The sequence below is a fragment of the Somniosus microcephalus genome, chromosome 28, assembly GCF_052327205.1.
Source record: "Somniosus microcephalus isolate GS21.2 chromosome 28, FLI_Smic_1.0, whole genome shotgun sequence".
In the NCBI taxonomy this organism is placed as follows: domain Eukaryota; kingdom Metazoa; phylum Chordata; class Chondrichthyes; order Squaliformes; family Somniosidae; genus Somniosus; species Somniosus microcephalus.
Genome location: NC_141014.1, coordinates 9,732,827 through 9,755,346, shown reverse-complemented (window position 1 = coordinate 9,755,346; position 22,520 = coordinate 9,732,827). Strand labels below are relative to the sequence as shown.

The following is a 22,520-nucleotide window of genomic DNA, read 5'->3' as shown; positions in this document are numbered from 1 at the left end:
CTGCAAACAGCACACAAACTTAGCAGCCTTTAAAAAAAAATTGAAAACCTGAGCTTTCTTCCTCTTCCAGGAAGAATTGAAAACCATCAAGTAGCAAATAGAAAACTGATAAATGACAAAAACTTTTTGTGTAGAAGAAAACTAGACATGCCTGGTGTTGGAGACAGAGAAAATGACTGAAGCAGACTGCATCAATGATACAGTAGAGCAAGGGAAGATTGCTCCATTATTTAAGAAAGGTGAGAGTGAAACCAGGAAATTATAGACCTGTTAGTCTAACATCTGTTGTGAGGAAGTTATTGGAATCTATAATTAAGGACAGAGTGTATGAGCGCTTTGTAAAGGGTAGGTCATGTCTAACGAACCCAATTGAATTTTTTCAGGAAGTAACTAAAGTAGTAGACAAGGGAATGTCTATGGATGTAGTTTATATGGACTTCCAGAAGGCACTCGATAAGGTTCGATAAGAGTCTGTTAGCTAAAATTGAAGCTCTTGGAATTAAAGGCACATTAGTTACCTGGTTAGATGTAGAAGACAGAGAGTAGGGATAATGGATATGCACTCGAATTTGAAAACTGTGGCAGATGGATTTCAACGCAGGTGAGGTGATATATTTTGGACCAAAAAAAAGGAGATCAGAGTATTTTTTTAAATGTTGAAAAGCTAGAAACAGTATAGATCCAAAGAGATTTAGGGGCCCATGTACATAGATCACTAAAATACAAAAAAAAAAATCACAAAGCCGAATAGAATGTTAGCCTTTATATCTAGAGGGCTAGAATATAAAAGGGGAGAAAGTTTCGCTACAGCTGTACAAAGCCCTGGTTAGACCACATCTGAAGTATTGTGTACAGTTCTGGGCACCGCACCTTAGGAAGGATACATTGGCCTTGGAAGGAGTGCAGCGCAGATTCACCAGAATGTCACCAGGGTTCCAAGGGTTAGACTATGAGGAGAGATTACAGAAACTAGGGTTTTAGTTCCTGGAATATAGAAGGCTCAGGGGTAATTTGATTGAGGTATCTAGGATTTTGAAAGGAATTGACATGGTAATTCATATTTGCATGTAGAAGTTGAAAAAATGAAGAAAAGATTATTAAAAATCTTCCAGCGAGAGCAAACAGTTCCAGGCAAGCAGGTGCAGTAGTGCTTAGATGCACCCTATATATTCAAACCCAAAAGGACGATATCATGTGCACCTATGCTTTCGCTCAGTGAGACTATGAAATCCATACCAATTACTGTTGAATTTGAGGGCAGTTGTGCAAGCTGAAATTCCACCTGCAGGGACTACTGGAATTTACAATCTCATATTCGTTCATTGCTGTAGCATATTGCATTCCATCAAATTATCCAAATACCACAAAAATGCATCTATATTTTTTGGAACCTTTGGTGAATTTGTTTTCAATTAAACCATTTTTCACTTTTAAATAAAAACAGAAAATGCTGGAAATACTCAACAGGTCGGGCAGCATCTGTGGTGAGAGAGACAGAGTTAATGTTTCAGGTTGATGACCGTGTCAGATTATTTCCAGCACTCTATCATTCCATGATTTTGTTTTTATTTCAGATTCCAGCATTCGCAATATTATGCTTTTGTTCAAAGAGGATGCAACTAAAAGCCCAAATTGTAGATTGAAAATGTGTCGTCAATTTTAGACTCCACTTTAAGGTGCCCATATCTTTCAACTCTACATAGCAGTAATTACACCATCACTTACATCCATTTCAAAAAAGTGGTCCTTTAACTTGGAGGCAATTTCATAGTCTGCTCTCAGTGCAAGGTCATGAACTTTTGTGCACTCTCCCAGGTCCATTCGCTGTAGAAAATTGAGAAACAATCGAATGATTAACTAATCAGTACGAAATGATATTAAATGAATTCACAAAATAAAAATACCAAGCCATTACTTCAACCTACAAATAACATGACATTGGACAGGTGCTCTAAAAAGAGAGGGCTATATCATTAAACATCAGGATCCCTAAGAAGCAATGTTTAAATCAGCATGAACTACAACTGAAGAAAACTTACTTCCATGTATATGCCTCATCACATCAAAACATTACAAACACGCTTTATATAACAAACTCCTTATACAGTGACTTATCGACACTGGAGCTGAAACACAGAGTGGTCAAGGACCTACGATACAGGAAACTTTGTGCTATCCGGCACCCACGGGACCGAGCTGCTGCCGTTGCCTCAAAACTTCCGTACTCTCCAGAGTTAATGTTGAGAGATACGGAGATTCTTATCTCCGTATTTGACAACAAACACTGTTGCTTAGCAACAGCTTCTAAACACTCGGGTGTGGCCCTAAAGCTCTGTAGCTGAAGTTGTTGCTATAGCTACAGACCTTGCACAGCTTGACTGTTCAAACAAAGCAAAAAAAAAACAAACAAAAAGAATAAAAAACGGCTGCTGATTTTTGCCGGTGGTTCCAGATTGCCGGATAGCACAAAGTTTCCTGTATAAGCCTCTTGTTCCTAACAAGCTAATAATAGTGAAGAAAACAATGTAAAAGTTTCACTTACCTGGAAAACACAAAGTTTTTGTCCCCTCCCCAATCTACAAGATTCACCCAGTAAAAGAAAGAGCCATCCTTCAATGGCCTGAAGGCACTAAGAGACTGAGGTTGTACTGTAACTTCCTGAAGCAGACAGGTCAATTATACATTTATTATAGTTGAGCGAATTTTGATCCAGGCTGCAGCCTGCTTATGCTTAGACCCGTAGTCTTCCATGCCACAGCAGCAAAACACGACAGCAGCCTTGGAAGCCAGATGAGGACTCATTCTCTCCTCGAGTAACAACTTGACAGAGGACATAAAATTCTACTTGAGGATGGTCAGTACTTAGGTTCTCAACAGCCAAGGGTGGTTTTAAGGTGTGGGCTCCCAGAAAGAAAGAAAGAAAAAAAATTGCATTTATATAGCACCTTTCATGACCTCAGTATGTCCCAAAGTAATTTACAACCAATAAAATACTTTTGAAATGTAGTTGCTGTTGTAATGTAGGGAAATGCAACAGACAATGTGCATGCAGCAAGGTCCCACAAACAACATGACCGGATAATCTGTTTTATTAGTGATGCTGGTTGTGATAAATATTAGCCAGGAAACCAGAACACCCCTCCTCTTCTTCGAATAGTGCCATGTGATCATTTATGTCCACCCGAGAGGGAAGACATGGCTTCGGTTTAACATTTCAGCTGAAGATGACAGCTCCGACAGTGCAGCACTGGAGTTTCAGCCTAGATTTATGTGCTCAAGTCTCCGGAGTGGGACTTGAACCCACAACCTTCTGACTCGGAAGCAAGAGTGCTGCGCACTGAGCCAAGGTTGACACCTTCAGACTCACTTCAGCATAAAATTAACTTGGGAAAAGAAGCCCAGAGCAGGACACAGTAAGCTGCTACATCCTCAAAGTAAGTCTTCTCTAACCTTAAGGAATGAATTCTGGCAGAATCCTCTCCCCAATCACAGTATGACTGATTCAAAAGGGAGGCCCATAAGAACAATGAACCGATCACACCTCGCTGAAGATCATGTCAAGTAAACAACTGTGAAAGGCTTAAAAAAAATGCATCAAACATTCCTGTTCACATCATCTAGCAAAGAGGTCTGAACCCAACGATGTGAATGAAGGAGGCAGACCAATGAGACAGGAAGAGAAGCTAGATGCCCTCTGAAGAAACAAGTAACTGTGTGAGCTCATCAGCCGACGTTTGGATATCTGTCCAAGAAAGGTGAACGATGGATTCTGCCTGCTTCATCATTTACAGAAACTACTGCTGTTCAATCTCATCAGCATGCCTTCAAATCTTCTACTAGATGAAAGCAGGCAAAGTCTTCAGCAATTCTAGAAAATAGATACTGCCTTGCACAATCTACACGTCTTGCTCACTCTGCAGGCTGGTAACCAGTGCACTCCATACTTTCCAGCCTCTGCACAGGTGAATTGCATGAGCTGCTGAACATTCTATCACATCATCTAACTTCCCTTTGATCTATTACCAGAACATGTTTTAGACCGTTAACAACCCCAGCAACTTTCCTTGTGACTCCAGAACAATGATGCAAAACAGCTTTTAGATACAATCTCCCATCAGGAGATTGGCACAGAAATAGGCCATTCAGCCCCTTCCCTGCCTTTGATTCATATCCTACAATACACTTACCTAATAAAAATCTGTTGATCTCAGTCGAAAATTTCAATTGACCCCCCCAGCCTTTGGGGGAGGAGCGCGGAGGGGATTCCAGATTTCCACTACCCTTTGTGTGGAAAAGTGCTTCCTGAATTCACTCCTAAATGGCCTAATTAAGATTGTGCCCTTGTTCTGGATTCCCCACAGGGAATAGTTTCTCTGTATCTAATCTACTGAATCCTTTTATCATTTATCCCTTGCATTTATTTTTTCATATTCCCTTTTTGCACCACATCACTTTCTTTGTATCCCTTTGTTGCTTTTTATAGTTTTCCCAGTCTACTGGATTTCTGCTTTTTCATGCATTTGTGTAAGCCTTGTTTCCATCTTGATACGGTCTCTTACCTCATTTGTTGACCATGGTTTCCTAAATACACAAGCGGAGCTTTTGCCTTTCAGGTGTATGTGCTGGTTTTGCATCGTACCAAAAACTTTTGAATACGTCCCACTGTTCGTCTGTTTATCCATGAACTTCTCAGCCCAGTTTACAGTGGTCAATTTATTTCTCATCCTCTCAAAGTTTGCCTTACTTAAATTTAAAACCTTAGTTTGTGACTCTCGCTTCTCCCTCTCAAATCGAATATTAATTCAATCACATTATGGTTACTATTCGCAAGTTAGATTGTTAACTCATTCTGGTTTGTTACTCATTCCTAAATCTAGTATGGCCTTATCCCTGCTCATCTGTCCTAAAACATAATGTTCCAGAAAACTGTCCTGAATAAATTCTAGAAATGCATTGCCTTTACCACTTGAGCTATTCTGCTTCTCCCATTCTATGTGAAAATTAAAATCTCCCATTATAATTAGTGTTTCTGCTACATGCTTTTCTGCTCTTCATATTTCCCAACCCACCACCCCTACATCACTACCGTCAGCCCAGTGTAGCGAGGCAAAACTTTTTGGCAGCCTAGATTACTACCCATACACACTACAAATGCAAAATAAATGTGCAAATAATTACCGTGGATGTGCCATCACACAACTGAAGCGCATTCAGACACCGTTTATAACTAATACAGTAACACTGTTCAGTCCATTGACCTGAAACTGTGATTATGTCTAATGGTATATTATGCATATATTCCAATGAATATGGTTCTAGTCTATTCAGGGACGAGTTTTGTGAACCGGGGACTCTTCAGAGGACATTGTTTGCCCAGGAACACTACCCCATCCGGGGCCTGTCCCCGGAAAACGGGGACGTATGTTCACCCTAGTTTAAACACCCTGATGTGACTATGAGTTCACACAGGAAGAGTGGCCACATTTTCAATGCACCAGAGGGACGCTAGCACCTGTTGAACCATACCCAGCATAAGTCACTGTCTTGAGAGGGGGGGTGGGGGGGAAAGGAGAGAGAAGGTCACAAGTTGGTATTAACAGGATGTTAATGGAAAGATATGGGGGGAGAAATTGGGTATGTAGCGCCACCTATTAGCGCCTAAAGAGGGCAGTCAGTGGCTGCAGCGCCACTGGCCCGCCTCCCGCGATATTCAGCGGGGGCGCTAATGGTGGCATTAGCCTATTGTGCTGCGCCGCCACCGATGACGTCATCGGTGTGCGCAGCGCCCCGATCGCAATATTTGGTAGCGAACGCCGCTGTAGCGCCGCTCGCTACCCGCGCCCGGTTCACGGGGCCTTGCTGTGCTGGCAGTGGCATAAGTTAAGGTGGAGGTGCGGGGCGGCCGCCTTTTTCGGCCGCCGCCTGCCAGCACCTCCGTCCCCTGCCTCCTGACCCCCCCCCCCGCGGCATTGCCGGCTGTTTCCAGAGAGCCCGGCACATCTCCTCGGTGCCGGGCTCTTATGCCGACACTCGCGATCGGGGATCACGCTGTTGCAGGCCCCTCCCCCTTAACAATGGGAGGAAGGCCTGCAGTACTGCAGCGTGCCGTGGCGCAGCGCATGGCCCTGCGGCACGTTGCGCTGCGATATTCAGTTTCAACGCCCTAAGAGGGACACGGAGCGCCTCGAGCCTCGCCCCGTCTCCCTCTAGGGGCACCGAAACTGAATTTCTGACGTTCGCTAATGCTCCGAACGTTGCGCAAAAATTAGCGCCCAGGCGAACTTGGCGCCTCAACCCAATTTCTCCCCCATGAAGTTTTAATTACTCGTGGGCCTCCAGCGGCAGGGCTCCTGGTAATCTGGATAATACACTACTGTAGAATGACAGCAGCAGAATAAAGCATTGTGCAATACAGGGCATGGTGCTTCTAAAATGAAACTATGTCCCTTTGAGGTCAAAAAATCCAACAGCTATTAAGTAAACACAGTGTGAGGTCAGAGGTTAATAGCTCTTTGTTGAAGACAGTTTGCAGATCGGAAGATAGTCACAAATTTCAGGCTGTAGGTCAGAATCTAGGATGAACAACCAAGTTTCTTTTGATAAAAATTGTGTTTGCTAAGGTTAATCACAGGCGATAAGTCCTGTGTCAATAAGATATTTAACGCCTGTGTCAATAAGATATTTATTGCTGCGCTGCCCAAAGTTTCGTGCAAGTGCGAAATTTCACGTTGGAAAAGCCGGTCCCGGGCTGCGCAGCTTAGAGGGAACATTGCTTACTATTCATACTTAACGCGACATAGCTTCATCGTAGCAGTTGAATAATACACTCTGCATTGTATGACATGAAATGTCAGCCATGGCTCAGTTGGTAGCACCCTTGCTTTTGAGTCAGAAGATTGACAGCTCAAGGCCCACTCCAGAGACTTGGGCACAAAAATCTAGGCGGACACGCCCAGTGCAGTACTGAGGGAGTGCTGCACTGTCGGAGGTGCCGTCTTTCGGATGAGATGTTAAAACAAGGCCCTGTCTGCTCTTTCATCTGAACCATCTTCAGCTGCTTCATCAATGACCTTCCCTCCGACATAAGGTCAGAAGTGGGGATGTTCGCTGATGACTGCAGTGTTCAGTTTCATTCACAACTCCTCAGGTAATGAAGCAGTCCGTGCTCGCATGCAACAAGACCTGGACGACGTTCAGACTTGGGCTGATAAGTGGCAGGTAACATTCATGCCACAGAAATGCCAGGCAATGACTATCTCCAACAAACGAGAGTCTAACCACCGCCCCATGACATTCAACAGCATTACCATCACCGACTCCCCAACCATCAACTTCCTGGGGGGTCACCATTGACCAGAAACTTAACTGGACCAGCCACATAAATACTGTGGCAACAAGAGCAGGTCAGAGACTGGGTATTCTGCGACAAGTGTCTCATCTCCTGACTCCCCAAAGCCTTTCCACCATCTACAAGGCACAAGTAAGGAGCGTGATGGAATACTCTTCACTTGCCTGGATGAGTGCAGCTCCAACAACACTCAAGAAGCTCGACACCATCCAGGACAAAGCAGCCGGCTTGATTGGCACCCCATCCACCACCTTAAACATCCACTCCCTCCACCACCGGTGTACCGTGGCTGCAGTGTGTACTATCTACAAGATGCACCGCAGCAACTCGCCAAGGCTTCTTTAGCAGCACCTCCCAAACCCGCGACCTCTTCCACCTAGAAGGGCAAGGGCAGCAGGCGCACGGGAACACCACCACCTCCAAGTTCCCCTCCAAGTCACACACCATCCTGACTTAGAAATATATCGCCGATCCTTCATTGTCGCTGGGTCAAAATCCTGGAACTCCCTACCTAACAGCACTGTGGGGGCACCTTCACCACACGGACTGCAGCGGTTCAAGAAGGCAGGTCACCACCATCTTCTCAAGGGCAATTAGAGATGGGCAATAAATGCTGGCCTAGCCAGCGATGCCCACATCCCATAAACTAATTATAATAAAAATTGGACATAAAAGATCCCACGACACTATTTCGAAGAAGAGCGGGGGGGGGGGGGGGGGGGGGGGGGGTGATCCCCGGTGTTCTGGCCAATACTGATCTCTCAGTCAACATCATTAAAAACAGATTATCTGGTCATTATCACATTGCTGTTTGTGGGAGCTTGCTGTGTACAAATTTGCTGCAGCATTTCCTACATTACAACAGTGACTACACTTCAAAAATTGGCTGTAAAGCACTTTGGGACATCATGAGGTTGTGAAAGGCGCTATATAAATGCAAGTCCTTATAAAACCATGACTTACCATGAGCAACACCACAGGAAATCACTTATATTAAAAACAGTGCATCAGTACGCACTGACAAGCGTCACACATGAAACAAAAATCTTGAAATGTTGGGTGCCTGATGAGCATATTCCAAGATGAATAGATTCCTGACAAAACAGCAATAAATTGAGCAACCTCAGGCTGCATTTATTTAAACAGCAATGAGTCTTTCTGGCTTTAAATGGACAAACCAGCCAGCACAGCTCCACTGTAGCAACACAATATAGTATTCCTGTCATTACAAAACTGTGCGTCACACAATTTACTGAGAGCAATGTCATGGGAGATGCATTAAAATAGATGTGCTGTATATAAAAGAAAGCAGCAAATTTGATCTTAAGTGACATTGGACTAAAAATCGTGTCTAAACGGTTTGGCTTAAAGGCAGAATGACTGAATTTACAAATTGATCCTGTGTTTATTTCACAACGAAGTGACAGGAAAGATTATACTTGAGGAACAGCACCTCATCTTTCGATTGGGCACTTTGCAGTCTGCCGGACTCAACATTGAGTTCAACAATTTCAGATAATTATCCCTGCCCCCATTTTTCATGCAGTATGATTTTTGCCATTCCCATTTGCAACATTTTCTTTCCTGCCTCTTACAAAAGTACAGGATGTTCTTTCTACTCCTTCCTCCCCTCCTAACCACCCCCCCCCCCCAAAAAGTCTCTGCACCTGCTTAATATGTTACATCTCCAGCTTTTTCCAGTTCTGAAGGGTCCCAGACCTGAAACGCTAACTCTGTTTCTCTCTCCACGGATGCTGCCTGGCCTGCTGAGTATTTCCAGCATTTTCTGTTGTTATTTCAGATTTCCAGCATCCGCAGTATTTTGCAATTATACTCGAGTAACTTGATCTAACCAGGAGCTGCTTAATTGGGCTCTACCTTTATTACAACGTGCCCCTATTTTAGCAAAAAGCACAGTAACAGAAATCCAAAATTACCAGGCACGAAACTGTTAATTATCAGATTTGACCAATTTCCAAGCAAAAAATTGTGAAATAAAATAAGCATGTATTTTTATTTAACAAAATACATTACCGTTCCAGAAAGAATATCATGCGGGCAGCAGCTCAGGAGGTGACTCTTGCAGACCCGATCGTCAGTAAATCTGATTCGCTGCCGACTGGCATCTCCTGTAATACAGAGGTCATAGTGCAAGACAGGGTTAGACAGGAAACCATGAACCATACACACACATGTAACAAGTAATCCCAGCCTCCATCCCTCTGACAAAGTATGTTTCCAATACCTTGTGCCTTTCCTAAACTAAATGGATACAATTAAAAATATACCCACACACAATAGTGTCTGCAGAATGGCTCAGGAACAGAACCTTGAAGGTTTTTAAGCAAAAAAAAAATCTAGTTTTAATTTAATTAAAAATAGATGTCTGGAGATATTTGCAGTAAAATTACCAAAACTAAAGCCATTGAAAGTCAAGTTACTTTTATGAACTTTCAAAAATTTGATACAAAGCACAATGCTGTATCCAGATACACATGAACAGTTTACCTGCAACCCAACAGGTCCTCACAACTAAAGATGTGGAATATTAGCTAAAGCATAAAATTTGGAATATTGAGTTTAAGCCCCTTGTTCAGTTTAGCCCCCAGCTTCCTCCTACCTGATTGTTTATTTGACATGGCTTGTCTCCAGGTAGTTATGGAAATCAAGATAGTTGGTTTTTTGCACATCCAGTAGCTGCTGGTTATTAAGTTACTCACCACTATAGGACTCTACAAAAGCAAAATCATTTTGTATAAATGTGCACTAGTGTAACAATTTGATCAAATATTAGAACTATTCTTAAAAAAAAAGGGAAAGAGAAGTCATTTTTTGTTCGGTTTTAAAAGGTTGGCAGATTCTCCTGTTGGGGCCACATCTGAAACACTGAGCTCCAGAGTTAATGTTTAGAAGTTTGGAATATATCACTGCTATCTCAGACTAAAATGGCACTTCCCAAAAACAAACTTACGTGTACATACTAACACGGCAGGTTACCACCAGAATGAATGCATTATCGGCAGTACTGTGGTGCACAAGGTGGATTCATTGTTGTCGAACCACAACATTCCAGAGACTACTGGCATCAAATACACGACCTTTCCAAAGAGTGGGCTTCACTCTGTAAATAATGCAACATGAACAGGTCTGTAGCCAGTACCTCAATCCTGCCAGACTGTTCATTACTTGTCAAAACCAGCATTAGTGGGGACTCCTACACCACGCATGCATATCACACCTCAGTCCTAGAATTCTCCCCTCCCTTCCCATTATGGGTTACTAGAACCTTTTGCAACACCTGAATAGGCTTTCATGGTTTCACCCAAGGTACAATGTAACTGTGGCGGTAGTCTTTTACCGACATTCGTTTTGGGGTCTGGACTTGCAGGGCAAGAAGGCAATCGGAAACATACTTTTCAACCCAAGTACGTTTACTGTAGGTTAATATTACAAATCACACAGATGATTTCACATTTGTTTCGGGCAACTTGTATTTTAAGAAGTCATTAATCAGTCTTTTTGAAGAAGGTTCCAGGCAAGTACCATGTCTTGGAAATAAAACCTGTAGGAAAATCAACTTTGTGATAACTACAAAGCTGGATACCATTATACCGGCTGCAGGGAAAGAAGTTCACCAACAAGATTGCCAGTCTATCTGGACATTGCACGCTCAGAGAGCGACGTGTAGAACATTGTACGACAGTCTAATTTCAAACTGACAAAGTGGTCCATATCAACAGATTCAGTTAAAGGAGGTCTGAGCTCCGTGTCCTACCTTAAGAGAAACAAGGAAATGTTTCCTCCAAATGAGGCTCCTACTAAAGATTTAAAGAGGTTGCACTATCACTTGAAGCAACTAAAATGACTGTCTGAACTCCATGTTTGACAGCAATCATGCCAAAACAACCAAATTAAAATTAGGATTCCAATTTAAGTAAGGGTAGTCAGATGCGGTCACTTACAGTATTCTCCATACTGACCTGATTCGAACCCACTTTATACACCTGCCCACGCACTTCTTTCATCTAGCTGCATTGGAGCCATTACATATGTGAGCGATAACGGACAGGAGAAAAACACATTGAAATCACATAAAACTAAAAAAAAAATTAAAAAAAGATGAAAACACCACTCAGAAGACGAGTTATAAATACATTAAAAAAAGCACCGTCCAGAATTTTATAACCTCAATTATGTCACAGAAGTGCAGTGCGTTCACGTGGTCTAAACTACTCCAAGCAGTTAACTTGTTAATTCTAAACCCATGTGCGCAAGTGGCAAAATTTAGGATGCTGTTACAAAAAAAACACATGGGAAATAATGTAAGCTCCATTAAGATCACACGCCAAACAATATGCAAATCTTCACAAATATAATTTTGGTAGTTGCATCACCCTACCCTACAGATGATGTGTTGCAGTGGTCCAAACATAGACCGTGTGTCAGGTGAACTCCTGTGAGAGTAAAGCATTGTTTAATGGATATAAACTGCTCAGAGTACGAAAACATGAATAAAAGACATTTTTTTTTTTTTAAATTACTTTATAGACTAATAACTCCCAAACTGCACAGTTGGCTCAGTCTGTTCTACATGGTTTTCATTAATCCCACATCTACTTTTCAGGATTCTGTACACAGTTCTTTTCCAAGACATGATACCTCATTGGAATTCTTTCAGCCCAGTAAAACTGTCATTTGAAATCAACTGCAAAGCATCCTTGTTTAAAAAAAAAACCGGAGGGATAAACAAAAATATAGATTGAAAAAGCTTGCAAAATGAGGATACACACTGCGAGTGCCCCCAGGACACCAGCCTCCATCTCTTCCACTATTAGTGCCTCAGCTGCACAGTGTTTTACACCCTGGATGTTGGGAAGTTAAAAAGGGGAGAGTGTTCAGTGTTATACACCTGCAAGTAGGGACTTACACCAATCACACATCAAGCAGTTCTACAAAATGAAACTAAATTACTTTTTTTGGTCTTAAACAACGTGTTCAAAATAGTAACAGTAAACACTTGGTTGACTATACAGTTTACTTCTCTGAAGGCCATTCCAAATTAAAATGTAGGTTTAAAACTTATGCACTGCACAACTGTGAGAAAGATCATTTCTCACACACTTCAGGCACGATTTCAACTCAAGGCTGTTCAAATTAAATAATTTATGTTTCACACACTACAGTATCTAACTAGAACGGTTTTGACTTTTCAGCATCATTGAAACCACAAATAAAAAATTGCAAGATGAGCTAGACATTGCCCTTTTCCTAATGAGTGATTAAACCACGAACTAGAAGATAAGGAAATGGAACCTCAGAGGAAAAACTAGAGGGAGTTGGGTTTGAATAAAATGAACTTTAGCCCCTGACTGCTTCTGTTTAATTCTTTCATTGAGTCACGTTGCTGATTTGATCTTACATAGAATGCTTTACCCAATAGATTGATACTTTTCTGAACAAGCCTTGACATATTGATATTTATTTGCAACAAAAATGAATTCTAATACTCTAAGGTTTATTTAATTTCATGATTTATGTTAATGATCAATGGTCACAATTTTGACACAATGATGATTTCTGGAACAATTATGCAATAGATGATTGGGACTCAAATCAATTGTTTAAGCCTCAAGCATATGCACAAGCTATTTGCATATGAAGAGGTATATTTTGTATCAATTATTTGGCAAACAAATGCCAGAAGTATTACATTCTATACTGAGCTCAGAGCTTGCCTCCAATTTAGAAATTTCGGACAGATAGCCTTAACTTTACAGCTCCTTAGTAGAAAGCTGGCAACAAGAACGGGAAGCAAGGTAGCAGAGACATTTTTGCAGAGAGCAAAAGCATCAGGCCATACTTGAGCCTGAACAATGTGTAACTCTGCTTTTTGGAGAGTTACACAAACGACTGCAGCTCAGTTCAGAGCGATTACTCAATAGGCACTAATTAAACTGAACTAGGGTTTGAAGTGCATTTTTAAGACTTTAATGTTCTAATTCCGAACAGAAAGTTATTGGGTATATTTGCGACTTGCAAGAAGGCAACAGAATAAAGCCTAAAAGAAAACCGAGTGACATGCCCTTGCTAATGAAGTGAGATCACGATCACTTGATTTTGGCAGCATTTATTTTAAAATGCTTTCAATACCTTACGTTTTGAGGCAAGAAGGCTGGTGACGGGAAAAGGGGAGAAAGTAGGTTTGACTGTTTTTGTGATCATTCAGAAACTGATGGTCAAATATTCAGGTCTGCTCAGTACTATACTGCTGGAGTACACATGTTCTGCCAGTAGATACTGCTGGCCAGCTGTATAATATATAGGTTAGGTACTGCAACAATATAGTGTCCATATTTTCCATCTTGGCAGACATTTTCTGGTTGTCCAGATTGCCTCTTGACTATCCATGCCCCAAAATACAAAATACACTATCCTTCAGAAGTTGTGTCAAATTAGTAAACCTAATCTATGCAACACTATTTTCATCTTCAAACAGCAGTGCAAAAAAATTGCCAAATCAAACACTAAGAAAGCCAACGCAATGCAAATTCACCATCATACAAATTATGAAGCAATAACATACTTCAAAGTGAATGAACAGTAAAATCACATTCTAGGGTTGAGATAATGTTGAACCACTTAATTTTCATTGTTTAGGCCATCAGAGTTGCTCTACTGAGAGAACTGCATTGGAACTCACTTACATCCATCCAGCCATTATCCATAAACAACCACGTGCACCCCCAACATTACACACAAAGGCCATGCCCGGCCTGTGTGTGTAGTCTGGGGAAGAAGTAGGGGGAAATAATCTTCTAGTTGTACTTAACCAACAAATATACCCAATAACCTTGCAGTGCAACAGATGTATCAAATTAGCACAATGTCAAGCCTTGTTTGATGCCTATGTACCAAGCTATTGTATATAACAGTTCTACATACTCTTCCTTCAAATGAAATTTGGGTATATAATGCCCTGGTCACTTATGATACTATTCAATGACAGTTTTATTAATGTTTAATAGATGATCTTGTGGACTATGACATTAAGACCATTAACTGCAGAAAGAAATCTACTGCTAAGTTACTACACTGTAGCAATTAAGGCCACTTGATTTAAAGCTGGGGCTATTGCGATACATTTAAAAATAGCATTGTTACTGATTCCGGTCATTAGAGAAAGTACAGCAGATGGGTAGCAACTTACAAAAAAATTCTGGAGGCGGTCAGGCATCACAGTGAATGATCCCCCACCATCATCATAATATCCTAGAGTAATGTTATTGCTCGTAATACAAAGATTTCTTGAGTACTAGTCTAGATGCACTGGATGAGCAGTTTTCTAATACACATGGAATTGAGATAATGCTTTTAGCATGGACAGAATGTTCTCAAATGTAAGTTGGGTGTCTTTAAAAAGGTAGTGAACTGCTCCTCTGCTCCTCTCCCCCTCTCCCCAACTTACTCTCCACCTAGAGAAAGCTGAGGTTCACATTCCCGATTGTGAAGTCTTAGAAAGGGACAGTTCCTGCTGGGTTTAGCAGGAGAGAAAGAGGCACCAAAAAAGACCTGAATATTTCCAACTCCTCAGAGTGAAAAATGCCGGTCAGGAGTGATGCGAGTATTTTCAGCTGTACCGACAATTCTTCACTTCTCCATGCAGAAGTAACTAGGAACACTCCAGCGCTGCGGCGAGAAAGTACAGGCCAATATTAACTCTGATGAACCACCGCGCTGTAGTTGTAATTCACTTCATTACTCAAACAAACTGATCAAAGCACTTATTGTGAAGTTTTCTAAACTGGTTTGCATTCACAATTTTTTAAAAATTGAACCAAAACAACTAGGTGGCTAGGTGCAGCAAAAAAAAAATCAGAACTAAAGAGAAAGTACAGCATGGAGGAAATTCCCTCATGGAGCAGGAGAATGAGCAAGGACATCAGTACAGTTTTATGGGAGGGATGGGTGTTCCAAGTTTTAGTTCTGCAAAAGGGATCAAGTTCTCAATTATATTTTGATGAATCCATGCAGCTCTGCCCACTAGGAATTTCCAAATACATGTTTACAGAAACAAAGCAGATCACTGCTCCTTAGCACATCTGACACCATCTCCCACATTCTAGGGAGACAATTATGTTTGGATACTTAAGACTAAAAATAGGATTGAACTGGCAACACAAAAGATCTCCTCTCCCTTCCCTCAGCAAATAAACATGCCAGCAGTAAGGATGTGTGAGAGTTGAGCTGATCAGTTTGTAAAACTTTCCCTCCTCTATATCGCTGCACTCAGTGAGGGAGAGAAGAAACAGTCTCTTGTGTTCCCACAATATGGTATAAAGTCACCATTTCTTGACTAGTCCTCTTTTCACGTGCATCTGATGAAGTATCGATACTTCATTCTCCAGGATATGACATGGCAGGATTATTTAGATGTGTATCATCAGGTTTTAAAGGTTGTGCCTTCATTACAACAGTTTGAATAATACTGGTGGTGGTTCTGCCTGGAAATTCAGCCTTTTGCCACAATCACCCATCATTTTTGATGTTAATCACATTTAGTGCAATGTTCGTTACTTGTAAAGTGCAACCCCGAGTCGAGATGATTGCTCTTTTTAGATGAAGCAACTATGCGAGCTTTTAGTGCTAGACCTGGAGCTATAGCTGCACTGTACAGCCAAGCCAATTCTTGTTTGGTACCACCACCACCCTGAAAAAAAAAACAGCTTCAGTGAGTGAAAAACCAATTCTGATGACCCAAGGTTTTTAAAATGGCAAATTTGCATTTAAGCCCAGAGCAATAAAGCATGTGGTAAATCTTGACCAACTGCTCCAGAATTTGTTTCTTGATATGAACAAACAATGCAATTAAATCACAGCATGTGTCCAGTAAATACTGGTCCCAGTTTAAATCTAGTGGTCTCAAATTGCTGCTTGGAGATTAGCAGTAGTATCCTTTCTATTGATGCCCCCAAAACTGAAGTAAACCTACATATCAAATTGGTCTGGCCAGAGTTGTTACTGCATTGCAGTCTACTCGTTTTCCATTGTTGTGTACACCGCATCTTTGTATATTGCAGCTATTAAAATCGACCGTTTCCTTGTCCACATTTATTAACACAGCTGGAAAAATTAGTCATGACTCACGGCTCGATGAACGCGGGGTGTTTCTGTAACTCCCTTGCAGATTGAAGTAGGCAGGCAAAGATACACTGAACCTTTATAAATAAAACAAGGGGCCAAATTGTTCAGTTTGTATAGGAAAAAAGAGTAACGCCCAGCAAATTCAACAATGCATCTAACTGCAATATTACATGTCCTGGAAGGGAGGAAAAAAATACCTTTGTAGTTATATGCAACCCATATGCTTTAAATATAAAGGAGTCCTTTCCTTCCAGTTTAGATAACCAAATTTTGACTAACTGCCAGTTTACAGAGCCTTATGCAGACAGTTCCCCCCAGTTATTTGAACTATTAAGTATCTCTAAGTAAATTCAGATTCATTTCCACCCAAAAAAGCCCACTGGGAATGCACTGGACTTTTGAAATGCTTCCACTTTTCAAAAATAAACTGAAATGTTTGCACTTTCTATACAAGTTCAGTTCCAGCACCAAGCCAGAAAAAACAGTATTAGATGTTATACACGATCAGAAATACAGGTTATTGACTCGCAACTTTAATCCAGTCTTTTAAATTTTCTTTTTAAATCATTAAGGATGGCCTCTGTTGAATCATGCATTAACAAATAGTCAGCTTGTATCCAGTATTTTCAGGCCTGTTTTTTTCCCCCAACATTAAACTAGGAATTGATTGACTTGCAAATAAATGATCGTTTCCAGTTTGGTCAACTGCACATTGCATAGGGTGTCTGCAATTTGAAAATGTAGCATTTTGTTTTTGAGGGAGGTGGGGAGGAGGGGGGGGGAAAAGAAGAGAACCTACGTACTTGACAATTGGTTAGTCCTCATTTTGTTGACTGACAGGGATTGTTCCAAAGTGGCTCCAATACAGGTGCTGGTGACAAATGGAGATAACCAAGTGCAGACGTAACACTAGATCATTGCAGATGCATAAAATGTTTAATTGACCAGGACTCAAAAAGGTTAAATTTTCAAATAGTCAATCCCAAATCAAAAGCTCATCAGGCTATCCCAGCATCCAAAATGCAAGAGATCCATTATTATAGTTTAAATAGAAGCCTTTTATTTGTGGTATGAATGTCAGATAAGCTCCCCTACCAATACCATGCTTTTTTTAAATTGGAGAGCAAAAAGAACTGCGCTGAATCTGAGAACCAGCAACAACCAAAGACAGCAGGCATGAGACTACAAAATGTGGAAAAACTATTAAAAGTCCAAAGTAAAGAAGTTAACTAGTAATTGAACAGAGAAACAGGAAACAAATGCTCACTCCCAGTACCTCTCCTGTATCAACTTCTCTTATCCAAAATGCATGGCTGAAGACCTACTCCTCGGCTCCTGCTAACATTCCTCTTCCCTGCCACAGTCAGCCACTAGAAGGTGCTTCTGATTATTATTTTCTCCTCCCTTCCTACGCAACGTGCCTGTCCTCCACTTGGCAACTCCCTGGGCAGTATGGTTGGAGAGAGGAGCTCAGCACATGGCGAACTGTGACTGCTGACCATAGAATGATATAGTACAGAAGGAGGCCCCTATTTACATTTTAAAAAAATTATGGATCAACTAATTGTACCATCAGCACAGTAAGCAATGTATAACTGTACACAGGTTGCACAGAGAAATTTTAAAAAGTTGTTGTGGGGTCATGTGGCTTTAACCATTTCTATTAAAAAAAAGTTCCTCTCAAACACCAATGAGTTGTCTACAACAACTAAAGTGAAAATGAAGTACTTTCAGCTCAATTAAATGATACTTTATTCAGGATGTTACTGTAAAAGACTGTTGTGCTTCCCGACTCCGTATCATAGAACCAATTCTGGCGTCCGAATATTATCTGACAGGATGTAGCACATGACAGTTGGACTGACCTTAGAACGACCTCCTGAATTGTCAACACCAGTTTCACTAAATGGGTTAATTTGCTGTTCAGAATTGATTCTTTTTCCTAACTTGTGTTTTTACCAATTTCGTGGATTAAAAAAAAATCTAGATCCAGGACTCCTATCTTTAATAATAGATGTAGCACTATTCAACAGAGATCCAAAAAAAATGGGCAGCAACAGAACAAAACTGAATCTTAGCAAAAGGAGATGCACAGCATCCAAGGTGAGACCCAACTGTTACATTACTACTAGTTAAAAGTAACTATGACATTGAAATTCCTTTGTGCACTACTTTTAGCTGTTAATGCACATTTGCATTAAATTGCTGTGCGCTAGTTTAAAACTAATTAGTTGGTTAGTGACTTCGGTAAAATCTATATTAAAATTTTTACATCTGCACTCAATTCCTGTCAGATTTTTCCATTATTAATTCCTTTGCCCACATTTATAATGGAAACTACCTATGGAAACGAGCCATGTTGTAATTACATCCTCCCGCCAGTGGTGGTACTGCAGTGTCACCACTGACGGAGAGTGAAATTACATTGTGATCTAAGTTTAATATAGCAGCTTTCATTATAAATATGGACTAATTTATAATAGAAATATAAAAGTAAAGGACAGAATGTACGACTTTAAAATGGGAATTGAATTAGATCAGTGTGCCCTGGTCTACTTATACCCCAACCTCAAACTCTGCTTCACCTGAAGACTACAAATCGGTCTCGACTTCCCGTGTGCAATACCATGGGAAGAATTTCAAACACCAAGGATACAAACCATGTCAGTTTAAAGCAGTGCTGCCTATACATGAGCTACTCACTACATGTAACTAATTGGGAATCCAGATGTGGATTTCTGATTTGTAAGTTTAAAAATGAGAAATAGACACCGTTCTCGGCATGTGATCTCAATACTCATTTGCACGGTGTATGCATGTGTACTTTAACATTTTTGTGCGTTTTTTGGTAAAACAGTAAGACAAAAAGGAGTGTTCTATTTGATCATGGTGAGTGCTTTAATGGTGGTAGATGTTTGTTAAATAGTGTGCGTTAAGGTGTTTTCTACTAAAATTAGTACTTGTGGCTAAAACGGGGTCATTGTAGCCACACCTATAGCTAGTCAGCAACTTTTATTGGACAACACTGGTTTAAAGAAAAAATCTCACCACTGTTTATGTGGAGTCTTTGGTTCAGGTGGGTAGCTAAACAGATGCAGGATTATGAATACTTTGGAAAGTTGTCCATTTCTCATAATATTCACTCCCTTTGCACATGTAAAAACTAAAAATTCTAGATACCGGAATGTGCCATTTTAAATTGTTCCGACCACCAGCCCTTATTGAAAGGCCTATGGACTTCTGCCACGGGACAACATTCAAATAGCTCGATAAAATCAGTTGTCTTGGAGGCACAGATGGAAGACATCAGAGTTTGGTCTCACTGCTTAGTAATGCTTTTGATCCCAATGAAAAAAAAAAGCTTCCCAGACTACCAAACATGCCTAGAATGTTGAGACTCTGTAAAAGCCACTATTTCCTTTCTAAAAAGACATTTGATTGGCATTGGTTGGTGTTGGGGGGGGGGGGGGGGAGACGGGAAAGACAAATTTGCATAATTAATTTCAGGGATAAAAGAAACTCAAGACATAACTTTAGGCAAACATCACAGATGTATACTGCCTTATATGTATTTCAAACTAGATAAGAAATGTGATTTCCTGTTCACTTAACTGAACCCATGCACTTACCAATTAGATTTCCTACCAAAGGAAATGATAGGTTTGAATGATATTTGGTGAACCCTTTAAAAAAGGCAAGTGCTAACTCTGAGCAGAGAGTAATGGTTAATAAACCCAAATGGCAAGAATGCTACATCCCAGCAGTCACCTTCATTTAGCATTAAAGGTTTTTACGTGAAGCTTTCTGTAAGCTCTACCACTGGTGCAATAAACAACTGTTTGGTCAGGTTGGCCCATTCAAGAATCAAATCATCCAGTGGATGCTCGGAACAAAACTAACAAGTGTGACCCTCCAACTACAACTGCTCCTTCAGTCAGTTCAGGGTTAATGAGTGTCTTCCTGGCTCAGATCTTACAAATGACTTTACAAATATACATCTCTCAGTAACTTAATCTGTTGTTCAGGGAGTCTGCTCCCATATTCTGCAATCCTAAACGGTGCAGAGTAGAAACAGCAAAAGGTTTAACACCCATCAATGCCGTATCAGCAGTCAATAAGAACCCACTCATATACCTCATCACGCAATACTGTCTGTCCACAATCTGATTTCAAGAACAGTTGTCCAATAAAACAGACTGCTCAAATGATCAATGCCCAAGTGCCAATGTGAAGCTTGGTCCATTCTCCCTGACGACCGGAGCTCTATTTGGCGTGAGCAGCAGTTACCAGAGAACAACATCCATTTACAAACCACTAAACAGTTCGGTTTTGATACAAACATCTTAATACAATAAGATGATCTTTGCTTGTTAGTGTCTCAAGGACATTTGCAAGAACTCAAAACATCTTTGTATCTTACCCTATGAAAATGGCTACTGTCATCAACTGCAGGATCCACTCATAACATTGTCTCCTACTTATAAAAGCAGCATTCATGGGGTCTGGCCTTTAGCAAGCCAGTAACTATAGTATAGGGGTTTTACTTGTTTGCTTTCAAATTATAAACTTTTGTAAATTATTGAGCTAATCAACATTATTCAGGTATGTACTTTTCTACTTTGGAAACCTAATATCCGGACCAGGAACTCCAAAATACAAAGTAAAGCTCCTTCTTTCTACCAAACAAAGTGCCTTAATCACTGACCTCAGAAGATAACCCTGCTGCACAAGCATGAATTTTCCACTTCCCACACTGTCTTTGGAGTGAGAGAATGCCAGTTTTTAGGCATTTGATACTGTGAGGCTGACCACAAGTTACTGGTTTGACGGCTAAAATGCATTTCACATATGACCCTAACACTGAGAGGTGACATTCATCCTGTCAATCTGAACTGGATCTGAAGCTAGGTGCAAGGTTTGTGCGTTAACCCACCCATCATCCAGTCTAGGCCAAGGATTGTTTGACGCCAACGTCCGTTAGGGAAGGAAATCTACCGTTCTTACCTGGTCTGGCCTATATGTGATTCCAGATCCGCAGAAATGTGGTTGACTCTTAACTGCCCTCTGAAATAGCCAAGCAAACCACTCCGTTGTACCAAATCGCTATGAAAAACAATTAAGAATAAAACCGTACGGACCACCCGGCATTGACTTAGGCACCGGCTTCAGACACAACGGCACACCAAGCCCAGTCAACCCTGCAAAGTCCTCCTCACTAAAATCTGGGACTTGTGCCAAAATTGGGAGAGCTGTCCCAGACTACTCAAGCAACAGCCTGACACAGTCATACTCACAGAATCATACCTTTCAGCCAACGTCCCAGACCACTCCATCACCATACCTGGTTATGTCCTGGCCCACTGGCAGAACAGACCCACCAGAGGTGGCAGCTCAGTAGTATACAGTCGGGAAGGAGTGGCCCTGGGCGTCCTCAACATTGACTCCGGATCCCATGAAGTCTCATGGCTTCAAGTTAAGCCTGGGCAAGGAAACCTCCTGCTAATTACCACCTACCGCCCTTCCTCAGCTGATGAATCAGTGCTCCTCCATGTTGAACATCACTTGGAAGAAGCACTGAGGGTAGCAAGGGCACAGAATGTACTCTGGGTGGGGGACTTCAATGTCCATCACCAAGAGTGGCTCGGTAGCACTACCTTTGACCGAGCTGACCGACTGGGCTTGCAGCAGGTGGTGAGAGAACCAACACGAGGGAAAAACCGACTTTACCTCGTCCTCACCAATCTGCCTGTCGAAGATGCATCTGTCCATGACAGTATTGATAGCAGTGACCACTGCACAGTCCTTGTGGAGACAAAGTCCTGTCCTCACACCCTCCATTGTTGTGTGGCACTTCCGCCATACTAAATGGGATAGATTCAGAACAGATCTAGCAGCTCAAAAATGAGCATCCATGAGGCACTGTGGGCCATCAGCAGCAGAAGAATTGTATACCACCACAATCTGTAACCTCATGGCCCGGCAACCCTGGCTCAGTAAGGAGTGCAGAGGAGCATGCCGGGAGCAGTAACAG

The 22,520-nt window shown here is 41.3% G+C and overlaps 1 protein-coding gene across 6 annotated transcripts in view; it reads right to left on the bottom strand.

The window, feature by feature from the left end:
* Positions 1–22,520, bottom strand: part of LOC147098769 (putative RNA-binding protein Luc7-like 2) — a 76,898-nt gene that overhangs the window by 35,871 nt on the left and 18,507 nt on the right. For 2 of the 6 annotated variants that reach the window (XM_085969441.1, XM_085969443.1), the window contains exons 2-3: positions 9,383–9,477; positions 1,726–1,824 (exon numbers count right to left, since the gene is read on the bottom strand). In XM_085969441.1, the coding sequence (XP_085825567.1) occupies positions 1,726–1,824; positions 9,383–9,477 (194 nt within the window). Of the gene's footprint in view, positions 1–1,725; positions 1,825–9,382; positions 9,478–9,968; positions 11,803–16,492; positions 16,564–22,520 lie in introns of those variants that run through there. The other 4 variants (XM_085969439.1, XM_085969442.1, XM_085969440.1 and 1 more) reach the window with 4 other exon arrangements.